The sequence below is a fragment of the Jaculus jaculus genome, chromosome 1, assembly GCF_020740685.1.
Source record: "Jaculus jaculus isolate mJacJac1 chromosome 1, mJacJac1.mat.Y.cur, whole genome shotgun sequence".
Taxonomy (NCBI): domain Eukaryota; kingdom Metazoa; phylum Chordata; class Mammalia; order Rodentia; family Dipodidae; genus Jaculus; species Jaculus jaculus.
The window spans coordinates 318058148-318071682 of NC_059102.1; the positions used below are offsets into that span (position 1 = coordinate 318058148).

The window sequence follows — 13535 nt, forward strand, 5'->3', positions numbered from 1 at the left end:
AAACTTCAAAGAGATTAGAATTCAGCCCTCCTAATTGTTTTATTTGTTTGCTTAAGGCAGGGTCTCCTTCTAGCCTAGGCTGACCTAGAATTCACTATGTAATCTCAGGGCAGCCTTGAACTCATGGCTCCCTACTGCTAGGATTAAAGGCATGTACCACCACACTCGGCCTTCCAAAATCTTTTAACTGAAGCATAATACCAAAAAACATCAAATAAATCCCATAATGGCACAGAATAAACACTCCCACTGCAAAAGATGGCATTGGACATAGCAAAGAAGTACTCAAACTGACAAGATTTAAACAGGAAAAACACCAAACTCTGTAGTTCCAAGTCCAACAACTCTAGTCAGTGAAATATCTCCAAGTCTGATAATTCTAACCAGCAGCAAGTCTCTGGAGTTCCCATTCTGCTCCTCCAGCTGGGCTACTTATAGTCTTGGAAGACTTCATCAGGGCTGGTAGCTCTCCTTAACAGCCATCTCGTGGTCCTGGCATCTGCATTGCAACCCACATCCATGGGGTCTCCATGCAGGCATCCATCAAACTTGCTTCACACTGCCCATGGCCATTTCCAAAACACAAGACCATGTTGCAAATTCAATGACCTTCTCTTCCCTGCATTTTTAATACTCCATAATATCAGGTGGGGTTCCAATTTGTTAATCCAAGGGAAAATAAAGCAAAAAAAGCAAACTTAGAAGAACAGGACACTTCTTCAGCATTCAGGCCCCTTCAAAAGTGTCTATATTCTTCCTTGTACCCCCAGTGCAGGTCAGCTGACCCAGTCTCAAAGGTTGTGATCTCTCATACAATTGCAGCTGAACAGTCAGAAGTTTTGGCCCAAAGATGTCATTTCTTCTGTGCCATATCCCTCTGCTCACCCAGGTCCATTTCTACGCAAAGCAACCCTGCACGACTTCTCAGGACATGGGCATAACAGCAAGCCTCTCACACAAACTGTTTGTAGCCCAGTCCAGGCAAAGCTTTTTCTTACACTCAAAAGCTAAACCTCACAGTCCATAGTTCTTACTATATTCAGGTCTTTCAACTCTGACCAGAATTGTCCATCAAACTGTACTTACAGCACTTCAAGGCTGCTCTTAGGCCAAGGTTTCAAATCCTTCCACATTCCTCTTGAAAATCAGCTTCAAAAGGCCAGAGCCACACAGTCAAGTGTCTGCCAGAAAATGACACCACTCTTCAGTACCAATTTTACTGTTAGAGTCAGGTTCACTTTGCTGGAAGAAATCACCCAACAAAGAGCAGCTTGTAGAAAAAAAAACAAAAAAGGTTTAGTTTGGCTTATAGACTCAAGGGAGAAGCTCCAAGATGGCAGGGGAAAATGATGGCATGAGCAAAGGGTGAACATCACCCCCTGGCCAGCATCAGGTAAACCATAGCAACAGTAGAGTGTGCTAAATACTGACAAGGGGACCCTGGCTATAATACCCATAAGTCTGCCCCCAACAATACACTGCCTCCAGGAAGCGTCAATTCCCAAATCTCTATCAGCTGGAAACCTAAAATTCAGAACACCTAAACTTAGGGGAGAGACGTAAAATAAACCACCACAAACATAAATATTCTTTTTAGAAGGCAAATTGGTGAGCATAATATAGATATCTAGCCCAACGACAGTCTGAGTTTCCACTCTAGGGTTTATGACTTTAGCCATAGGATTTTGTCTAGGTTCTCAGTACCAGGCTTGAATTCCGTCCTGTGGACAAGGCCATGTCACTGTTGCACTAGTGAGCACACCTGACCTGTCTTGACAGTTAAGTAGCTCACAGGGTCCACTGCTGGTTAAAGTTGTTGGTGACTTTTCTCCCCCAGCAGCCCACACAATGCTTTCCTGCTTTATGACAGCTGGTCGGTGGGGCAGGGAGGAGGCTTCCAGCTCAGCCGCAGCTTGGTTGCTCAGTTTCATGCAATACAGTCTTACAATCTAGTTCTGGTGGGCATCCAAGAGCCTTGGCAATACTTTGTATTATTTTGGGATTCTCAAAGCCCTCTCTGACCAAGAACTCACTGGGAGGTATCCCACTCATGACACTGGGATTTTTCTGTAACAGCCTATGGCTTCTGAGCAAAGCATTATTCACTCCCAAATGATACTTCTGTCTGAATTCTTTCTTTAAGTTTCATATGCTTTAATTACCTAACAAAGAGGTAGGTTTCAATATGGCTTCCTCGTAACTCTCCTCCCAGGCCTTTCTTTCCCTCATCCCCTTTCCCCAGCCCTGCTCAGATCTGTCCATGTCTGCTATTCCTCTCCTCTTCTATCTACCATCTCCTTCCCAAATATTTCCCCTGGAATGTCCCGTGGGGCCCAATTTTTGCTTCCTCATCTCCACCTAGACTCCAGATCACATACAAATCTAGAAAGAACAAAACAGAAAGTATGTACTTATTCTGTTTTCTGTTTTGTTTTGTTCTTTCAAGACAGGGTCTCACTCTAGCCCAGGATGACCTGGAACTCACTTGTAGCCTAAGCTTCAAGCTAGCCTCAAACTGATGGCAGTCCTCCTGTATCAGCCTCTGGAGGGTTGGCACTAAAGGTGTGCACCACCATGCCTGTCCTATTCTGTTACCTCAACCAGAGATGCTTCCTGCCAATGAAAGCATATATCACAATTCAAATAAAATGAAGTAATTTACACATTAGGTGATGCTATTAAGATTTACACCATCTGTCGGTGACCTCTGGTATGACTCAAAAGGCACCACTGAGAAGTGACAGAGGAGTGCTCAGCACTGAAACATCTATATCATACCTTCCAGGTCTCAGGGTCCAATATGGAAGAGGTGACAGGAAAAAATATAAGAGCCAAAGGAAGGATAGGACTCCTTACAGTGCTCTCTCCTAGACACAAAATGGCCTGGATATCCATGACCTCACAGTGCCTGGCACTACCTACACAAGACCAGTATAATAGTAGGAAAAGATGGTGACATCAAAATAAAAAAGAGACTAATTGAGAGGGGAAGGGAAATGTTAGAGAGTGGAGTTGTGAAAAGTAAGTTGGGGGAGGAATTTTCATGCTTTATTTTCTATAATTATGGACGTTATCAATAATAAAAAATAAAAAGATGTATGTCATTGGTATTCATCACCTTCAAATTCTGACACTGAGCACCTTCTCCACCTGTTCACTCTCATATCTTGCTTGTTTAACAAGATCCACCTCCCGCTCACATTGCTCTGGAATTGTGTTTTGTGCTGGTTTGAATGTAAATGGTCCTATAGTGTCAGTTTTTTTTTTTTTTATTGACAGCTTCCATACTTACAGACAATGCACCATGATAATTCTTTACCCCGCCCCACTTTCCTATTCATAAGTCCACGCCCCATCATATCCCCTTACTCTCTCCATTAGTCTCTCTTTTATTTTTATGTCATCATCTTTTCCTCCTATTATGAGCATCTTGTGAGTGTAGTGCTAGGCACCGCAAGGTTGTGGATATCGAGGCCAATTTCTGTCTTGACGATTGCATTGTAAGGAGTCCAATCCTTCCTTGGGCACTTACATTCTTTCTGCCATCTGTTCTGCAGTGGACCCTGAGCCTTGGAAGGTGTGACAGAGATGTTTCAGCGTGAACACTCCTCTGTCACTTCTTAGCACCATGGTGCCTTTTGGGCTTTCTCAGTGGCCACTGCCATCTGAAAAGAGAAGCTTCTCTACCAAAAGTGAGAGTAGCATTAACATAGGGATGTGAGTGTTAAGTAAAGTGCTTACAGGGTGGTTTGGTAGGCACATTTCTTATTGTTCTAATTTTTCTTTTTTTATTTTTTGAGGTAGGGTCTCACTCTAGCTCAGGCTGACCTGGAATTCCCTCTGTAGTCTCAGGGTGGCTTTGAGCTCATGGTGATCCTCCTACCTGTGCCTCCCAAGTGCTGGGACTAAAGGGATGAGCCTCCACGCCCGGCCCAAGGCATTTATTTTATTTTATTTTATTTTATTTTATTTTATTTTATTTTATTTTATTTTATTTTATTTTATTTTATTTTATTTTATTTTATAGAAAGAGGCAGATAGAGAGGGGATATGTCAGGATTTCTAGCTATTGCAAATGAACTCCAGATGCATGTGCCACCTTGTATATCTGGCTTACACGAGTCCCGGGGAATCAAACCTGGGTCTTTTTGCTTTGCAGGCAAATACCTTAATCATGAAGCCATCTTTATAGCCCACATATATTTTAAAAATTTTTTGTTCATTTTTATTTATTTACTTGAGAGTGACAGAGAGAGAAAGAGAGAGAAAGAGAGAGAATGGGTGTGCCAGGGCCTCCAGCTAGTGCAAACAAAGCCCAGATGTGTTTGCCCCCTTGTGCATCTGGCTAATGTGGGTCCTGGGTAATCGAGCCTCAAACTGGGATCCTTAGGTTTAATAGGCAAGCACTTAACTGCTAAGCCATCTCTCCAGTTTTTTTTTTTAATTTTTTTTAAATTTTTTTTGCTAAGGCATATTTTTGATTAAGTTTCCTACATAGTCTTCAGGAAGCAGAGCCCTGCTGGAGGAAGTGTGTCACTATGGTTGGATCTTAAGAGATTGATTAGTGGTTAAGGCGCTTGCCTGCAAAGCCAAAAGACCCAAGTTCAGTTCCCTGGTGCCCATGTAAAGCCAGATGCACAAGGTGGCACATGTGTCTGCAGTTTGTTTGCAGTGGCCCGAGACCCTGGCATGGCCATATTATCATTCTCACACTCTTCTCTCATTCTCTCTCTCAAATAAATAAATGAAATATATTCTAAGGACTCATCCCATTTCCTTAGAAGTACATGCTCAACCATTTTAGCACATTTGTAGCCCTTAAATGTGAGTCTCAAATTATCATCTGTCATGTAACTATAATACATGACTATAATAATGAATAGAATGTCTAATTTTCCTAGTTTTAGAATTTATTTAATTGAAAATGTGTTGCTTGTATAATTACAAACTTTAGGGTCTGAAAGGCACTCCTAAAAATTTAATAACATGAATTTTAATCTGAAATGTTAATGAGTATTTTTTAAATTGAGTAGCTATGGCAGTTCAATAGCTATATTGTTTTTCTTTTCTTCTTTTTCTATATCTTTTATTTTTATTTTTATTTTTTTTTGAGGTAGGGTCTAGCTCTAGCTCAGGCTGGATCTGAAATTCACTATATACTGTCAGGTGGGCCTCAAACTCAGCGATTCTCCTACCTTTGTCTCCCAAGTGATGAGAGCAAAGGCATGTGCCAGCATACTGGCTATATTGTTTTTCAAATTAAATGTTTTTAAACTTTATATTGACAACTTCCACACATCTGCACAGTGTGCCCTCGTCATAGTCCCTCCCACTTCTCTCCTTGCCACCCTCCACCTTCCCCGCCTCCCCTGCACAGAACTCTTGCTTCATTCCAATGAGTCCCTTTTCTATTTTTATTTTATTAAATAAAATTTTTATTTCTTTGAGAGAAAGAGAGAGAGAGAGAGAGAGAGAGAGAGAGAGAGAGAGAGAGAGAGAGAATATGGGCACGCCGGGGCCTCCAGCAACTGCAAACAAACTTCAGATGCATGTGCCTCCTTGTGCATCTAGCTTATGTGGGCCTTGGAGAGTTGAACCAAGATCCTTAGGTTTTGCAGGCAAACACCTTAACCACTAAGCCATCTCTCCAGCCCTTGATTTTTTTTTTTTTGTCCCTATATCATGTAGGTCATGTACAGGAAGCAACAGCCACTGTGAGGTCATAAATGCAACCACTACTTGTGTCTGGTCCACAGGACGCCTCCCTATCCTGTCAGTCTTGTGCTCACCCAGTGCCTCTTCCACTATGGTCTTGGAGCCTCAAAGGGTATGACAGAGATGTCTCGTTTAGTGCTCAGTAGTCTCTGTCACTTTTTCTCTTCCTTCTTTCCTTCCTCTTTCTTTCTTTCTTTCTCTCTCTCTCTCTCTCTCTCTCTCTCTCTCTCTCTTTCTTTCTTTCTTCCTTTCTTTTTTTTTTTGATGCAAGCCCAACAGACTGCCTTTCTTTATGAGAGAGTCTTTATGAGAGAGAGAATACTGGCCTGCTAGGGCCTCCACCCACTGCATTTGAACTCCAGATACATGTGTCTGGCTTACGTGGGACCTGAAGAGCCAAACACAAGTCCTTAGGCTTTGCAGACAAGCACCTTAACTGCTACTCCATCTCCTCAGTCCTCTGTCACTTGTTTTCAGCACTTTGACACATTCTGAGTCTCCTCCATAGACACCACCATCTGCAAAAAGCTTCTGTGACCAACAGTGAGACTAACACTGATACATAGGCATGGACGTAGATATCCAGAAGATAGTGTGACGGGTCCAACATGCCCTCACACTGCCCATGTAGTATTGGCTTCACTCCTGTCAGCGGGGAAGTCAGCCGAGGAAGAACACCGGGGAAGCAGTGGTGGTGTAGTTTCCAGTGAGATATTTTGGGAGATGAGTATAAAAGAAAATGTGAGGTTTCATGGGCTGCGAACATGGGAGAACTTAATTAAGACAAATGATACTTTTAAAATATTTGTAGCTACTTGACATTGAATGAGATAAAAAGGTGAGAAAGTTCAGATTTTTCACATGGGAGGGAGCATTACAGGAGTCATCACAAGGTTTGTAAATGACGGCTACAGTATCTCATCCGTTTTGCTTGAATGTTAGTGATTTTTATGTGTTTATTATGTTCTGAGGGTGCCGTCTCACACTAAGTTGAATATTCACATTCCCTGCATAGTTTTCCCACCCATCTCTGTGCTATATCAACAAATAAATATAGAAAATGACTGGATTATTGCTGGCTAAGGGACCCCAAACTCACTTAGGGTGGATTCACTTAGATTTTTCATGAATTCTGGAGCCAAGAGGTATCCAGCATTTTGACATTGTAATATAACATTTGTCATCTATAAATGCATTAAGTTGTGTTCACACCGATCCTGGGTTGCATGCAGTCTGCACTCCAGAGATTAGACATGCCTGTAAGGCTGTGTAAATCTAAAGGAGGTACTTCGATGCACAAATTTGGTATCTTTACTTGAATTTAATCAATTTTGTTGCATATTACCTCAGCAAAATAAAATTAATGACTTAATTTTTCAGATATTAAAATGCATTTGGATTTTGCTTTACCTTTGAAACATTCAACACATTGTGCTATATTTGCCTGGCACAATCTATGGAGTCAGATAATTTGTCTGAGAACTTTACTATGAGATTTATGTACGAATCCTATTTTTAATTCATTTATTCATCATTAATAATTTGAAAGTGTGATATTCCACGTAGTACTATATTTGTTGGTAAATCTGGGCTTTGTTCCCAGAATAGCTACATTACCTTTTTCTCATCCATCTTGTGCTTTGGTTTCTAATTTAATTCTTTCTTGGGACTTTTCCAGTGTCAACGAGGAAATATCTCATGTATACTTTAAGCTTTGAGAAAAGAGGCATGGTAAAATGCCCCAGTTATCAAAATGAATGTATCCAATTTGTGATTATCCACACAGATTTTTCTCCTGGAAGTCTCTAATCCCACCAGAGTTTCCTTCAGTGGCTGTTCAGTACAAATCACTCTGAGCTAATTCCCCTGGCTTCTGACTGTCGTGCACATGGGAAATGAGTATGGTTTGGATGAGCCTGTGCCTACTGCTAAATATAATGTGACGGCCAGCCAAAGGAAACACAGTTCAAGAACACATTCCTGATTTTGGGTTATTTGTTTTACAAGCAAATGCCCCTAACAATTAAGCTATCTCTGCAGCCACTAGTTATTCTATTTAATTTTTTCTTAATCTAATGATAGGCAGTTTTCTCGCTAAAGGTTAGACTGTAATGAATGAATCTGTGCTAAACTAAAACCAATATGAAAGAGTTATATTTTGATTATACTATTGGAAGTGGTATATGTGTATGTATGTATATATATAAAATATACATATTTGATTATACTATTGGAAATGTGTGTATCATTTCTAAGCCAAGTCTGCCAGCTTACTGTTTAGGTTTTAACCTTTGTCAAATATTTTAGATAAATTTGCATAAAGGAGCATTTAAAGCTATACACCCAAGACAGGTGCCAGAGAGATTGCTCAGTGGTTAACGTGCTTGCCTGCAAAGCCCAATGACCCAGGTTTGATTCCCCAGTACCCACGTAATGCCAGATGCACAAAGTGGCGCATGTATCTGGCATTTGTTTGCAGTGGCTGAAGGCCCTGGTGCACCCTTTTTTCTCACTTCTTGCAAATAAAAAAAATAAATAAAGTGCTTGCTATAAACCCAAGATAGCACAATTTTATGAATAATTTGCATACTTTTCTTGTAATAAACAGATTTTTCACACTTAGTATCTTGAACCATGAAAGACATACAGATTCTATCTTTGACCTTTGAACCGTATTGATGAGAAACTATTGAAATCTGTAACAATTGACACCTGGTCCATTGGAATTTCCAGGTCATGGTCTTTGGGCAGAACAAGTGCTCAGGATCTGGAAGTGAGAACCCTGGGGGACCTCAGTTGCTGCATTTGGACATCATTGCCTATGAAGGCTAACATCTTGTCACAACTGGCTTAAGATAACTTCTGTTCTTTCTTTTTGTCTCTCAGCTGTTGTGAACTTGGACAACTCTGTGGTTGACCTGGAGACCCTTCAAGCTCTCTATGAGAATGTGAGTTGAAGAGATTTTATGTGCATACACGGTACATGTGTATGTAAACTGGCTGTTCTAATGCCCTCTAAAGCAATTTAATTTAATCGGAGTGCTGTGAGTTTTCTAAGTAGGGGTTTGTTATAATGCTTTCTAGGAAACACACTGGGATAATGTGTGGTCTAGTGGCTTTAGAGATTGTGATTCTAAAGATGTTGCTAATGAAGTCACTCATGTTTCGTCATTTGAAATAATAGTCAGAGCTGACATGGGAGCTAACTGGAGCCAAGCATTGTTCCGTGCTTCTCATACACAGGACTTAGGATATTTTATCTGGTAGTGTTCAGCCTCTCAAATATATAAATATTTGACTCAAAAAATTGTAGATACTCAAAATTTATGTCAAGCCACCTTTTAAAAAGTGTTCTATAACTAAGCTATTATAAACTGGTACTTTGTGATTACAGTATTTAAGTATTTATGATGTGCAAAGCAATGCTACAGTACTATGCTTATGAATAGAAGGTAGAATAAATCAAGCTATTTAATATGTCCATCATTGCGGATACTTAATTTGTATCATGAGAACATGAGAAATTTTGTCTCTTCTCAACTTTGCAGCATATAGAGTATTTCCTACACTTTGTGATACATTAAAAAATAACCTTTATTGATGATTGTATCCTTTGACAACCACTTTTCATTACCTCAGCCTCTACCTCTGGTACTGACCATTTTACACTCTGCCTCTTTGATTTTGAATGTTTTAGACTCTACATATAAATAAGAACATTCAGTGATTGTCTTTCTGTGCATGGTTTATTTCATTTAGTATAATGTTTTCCCATCCCACCAATGGTACTGCAAATGACAAATTTCCTTTCATTTTAACATTGCTGAGTTCTTATAGACATATACATTACATTTTTTTCTTTATTCATTAATCTGCTACAGTAATTTCTGTTAGTAGGCACCAATTAGATCAATTCTCTTGGCTGTTGTAAACAGTGTTACAATGCACATATCTCTTGCATACTAATTTTAAATCTTTTATTTTTATTTCTGAGAGAGAGAGAGAGAGAGAGAGAGAGAGAGAGGGAGAACATGTATGCCAGGGCCTTCAGCCACTGCAAATGAGCTGCAGATACATGCACCACCTTGTGCATTGGGCATACGTGGGTCCTGGGGAACTGAACCTGGGTCCTGTTGCTTTGCAGGCAAGTGCCTTAACTGCTAAGCCATCTCTCTAGACCATTGCATAGTAATTTTAAATCTTTGGGGTTAATATCCTCAACAGTGAGTGCTGGATCATATGGTAATTTTATTTTTAGGATTTTTGTCGAGGAATATCTTATAGCTTTCCATTTTTGCTGTGTATCACAATATGCTTGTTTCATAAACTCATTATTAATTTATTGCCCTTCCTCTCTTTATCCATACTTCTTCTGTAAGGTATAAAGTGATATCACATTGTGATTTTATTTTATTTTATTTTATTTTATTTTATTTTATTTTTTTGGTTTTTCGAGGTAGGGTCTCACTCTAGCTCAGGCTGACCTGGAATTCACTATGTAGTCTCAGGGTCGCCTTGAACTCTCAGTGATCCTACTACCTCTGCCTCCCAAGTTCTGGGATTAAAGGCATGCACCACCACACCTGACTGCCTGGCCCATTTTAATTGGATTCTTTTGCTTTCTGTCTGTATGATGGTCTGTATTCATTATAAATTTGTGAAACCAGATGTCTTCCCCTTTCGCATTTTGGTTTTTATATCAGAATATATATCACTTTGTAATATGTATCCCTTGGGTACATATTATGTATCCATTTCTGTTAGCTATAATTGTTATTAATAGTCTTGTGTTTTAACTTTCACACTGTGGGTGGAATTGCTGTGCACACCACCACTGCAGTCTCACTATGTGCTTCTAATGACTCTGTTACATAGATCACTGATTTCTGTGCTTTTGTATGACTTGTGATATTAATTACAGGTCTTTTGTTTCATCATAAGAAATTCTTTTCACAATTTCTACAGGACTTTGGTAGTGATGAATTCCTATGTTTGTATTTGTCAAAGTTTGATTTTTCACACATTCCTGAGAGCTGGCTTTTGTGGACAGTGCCCTTGGTTAGCACACTGCTGTTCTTTACCTTGGCACTTTGAGCATTCCATCCTACTCTTTCCTGACCTGCTCGGTCTCTGCTGAACCAGTTACCAAGAGGTATATTGAGACAGACAGTTTTAAAATTTCTTGCTTCTATAAGATTTTCTCTCATTTGGATTTTATTTTGATAGTTTGATTATTACGTTTCTTGGTGAACTCCTCTTTTGGGTGGATTTGTTTGGAGATCTCTGTGTTTCCTGTACCTGAATATTGGCTTCTTTCTCCAGATTTGGGGAGTTTTATGCCATTCTGTAATTAAGTATGCTTTATTGTCCTTTATCTCTTTCATGTCCTTTCTGATTTCTTACTATGTTGCTGGGGTCTCTTGATGGTGACTGATTGTACCTCAGACATGGTTCCTTTAAAAAAAAAATATATATATATGTAATTGACAACTTCTATACTTACAGACAACAAACTAATTTCCCTTCCCTCACCCGCTTTCCCCTTCATAACACTGTTCTCCGTTATGTCCCCTCCCTCTCTCCATTAGTCTCTCTTTTAATTTGATGTCATCATCTTTTTATTCTATTATGAGGGTCTTGTCTGTGTTTCTCTTATGCTCCACTAGTTCAGGTGACTGCAGACATTTTGTTTTAGAGTTCACTGATTCCTCAGTGAAGACCCTACTATTGTACTGGCCTACCTTCAACTATTGGGGTTTTAAAAAACATATTATTTAAATTTCTTTACTGATATCTTTATATTATCTGTATATGGTTTTACAAATCTCCATTAATTTTCTCTCTCTCTCTCTCTCTGTGTGTGTGTGTGTGTGTGTGTGTGTGTGTGTTGGTATCTGTAATATATAAAATATTTTTTTGAGGTAGGGCTTCACTGTAGCCTAAAGCTGATTTGGAACTCTGTAGTTCCAGGCTGGCCTTGAATTCACAGCAATCCTCCTACCTTTGGCTTCCATGTGCTGGGGTCAAAGGTGTGTTCCATATTGTTCAGTTTTCACCTGTATTATTTATTTATTTATGACTGACATAGAGAAAGACACACACACACATATATATATACATACATATATATATATATATATATATATATATATATATATATATATATATATAGAGAGAGAGAGAGAGAGAGAGAGAGAGAGAGAGAGAATGGGTGTTCCAGGGCCTCCAGCCACTGCAAACAAACTTCAGACACATGTACCCCTTTGTGCATCTGCCTAATGTGGGTCCTGGCGAATCAAGTCTTGCACTAGGGTCTTTAGGCTTTACAGGCAAGTGCTTAACCATTAAGCCCTGTCTTCAGCCCTATTTTTTTTTTCTAGGTAGGGTCTCACTCTAGGCTGACCTGGAATACACCATGTAGTCTCATAGTGACCTTGAACTCACAGCAATCCTCCTACCTCTACCTCCCTAGTACTGGGATTAAAGACATGCACCACCACACCCAGCGATTCATCTGTACGTTCTTGCAGTCCAGAGAACCATAAAGAAATCATTCTGAACTCCTTACCTGTTATTGTATGGATCTCCTTTTCTTTAGCTTCCATTATGAGGACTTTGCTAGTTTCTTTTGGAGGTCATATTTTCCTGAGTGCTTCCAGTCATTGCATTATCTAAGCTTTTGTATGCATCTTCATTTATTTGTTTATTTTTGGTGTGGCTTGATCATTGGTACTTATTCTAGCTAGTCATTCTGCATGTTCTGGCTGGAATGACCCTGGGCAGACTGAGCTGACTAGTTCACTGCCTTTGCTCCATGTTCAGGGTGGACAGCTGTCTGCACTCTGCATCACTGTAAAGAGCCATGTACATACTGCAGGCATCTCAAATCAGATATATCCTGACCAGGTGGTACCATTGTTTTAAGTCAAAAACTGGACAAAATTACATGAAGCCTTCCAGTGTTACTGTGGTCATTTGTAACTCATGACCCAATTGTTCCCCCAAGGTAACACTAGGGTTGAGATTTTAACATATGGCTTTGTGGGGAACAGATATGGTATGTTACTAGGCTGACACTCCGTCAATTTGTCATTTCATTTTTCAATGTTTTATTTATTTATTTGCAATCAGAGAGAGAAAGGCATAGAGATAGATGATAGATGGATGGGTGGATGGATAGATAGGTAGATAGCTAGATAGATGATAGAATGAATGGGATTGCTGAGGCCTTGAGCCACTGCAAATGAACTCCAGTTATAAGCACCACTTTGTGCATCTGGCTTTATGTGGATACTGGGGAATTGAGCCCAGGCTGTTAGTCATTTCAATCAAGTACCTTCACCACCGAGCTATCTCTCAAGCCCCTTACTTTGTATTGTTGTTAAATTTATTAGGCCCGACTCATTTTGTCAGAAAATAATTTCTTTTAGGGGGATTGTTTCACAATAGTGTTAATTCTAGAAATATTTTGATGAATCTAATATGACAAATAAGGGTATGGTCGCACACATCTCTCATCCCAGCACTCAAGAGGCTGTGGTTGGAGGATTGCTGTGGGTTCAAGACCAGCCTGGCTCCAGTGAGACCCTGTCTCAAAAACAAAAGCAAACAAATAAATAAACATAAAACAAGCAAGCAAAACAAACTCCCAACACTAGGGCATTAGCCAATATGAAAACTTGCTGTGTATAAAAAGTGATAGAAAGCCAAATTTACACAAATTTTCTTTTTTCTTTTTTTTTTTTTTTTTTTTTTTTGGTTTTTCAAAGTGGGGTCTCACTCTACCCAGGCTGACCTGGAATTCACTATGGAGTCTCAGG

General features: G+C 39.7%; 1 protein-coding gene across 1 annotated transcript in view; it reads left to right on the forward strand.

Annotated features, from left to right (window-relative positions):
* Positions 1-13535, forward strand: part of Fmn2 (formin 2) — a 389007-nt gene that overhangs the window by 199909 nt on the left and 175563 nt on the right. Inside the window, exon 8 of the mRNA XM_045142437.1 lies at positions 8602-8663. Within this exon, the coding sequence (XP_044998372.1) occupies positions 8602-8663 (62 nt within the window). The remainder of the gene's footprint in view (positions 1-8601; positions 8664-13535) is intronic.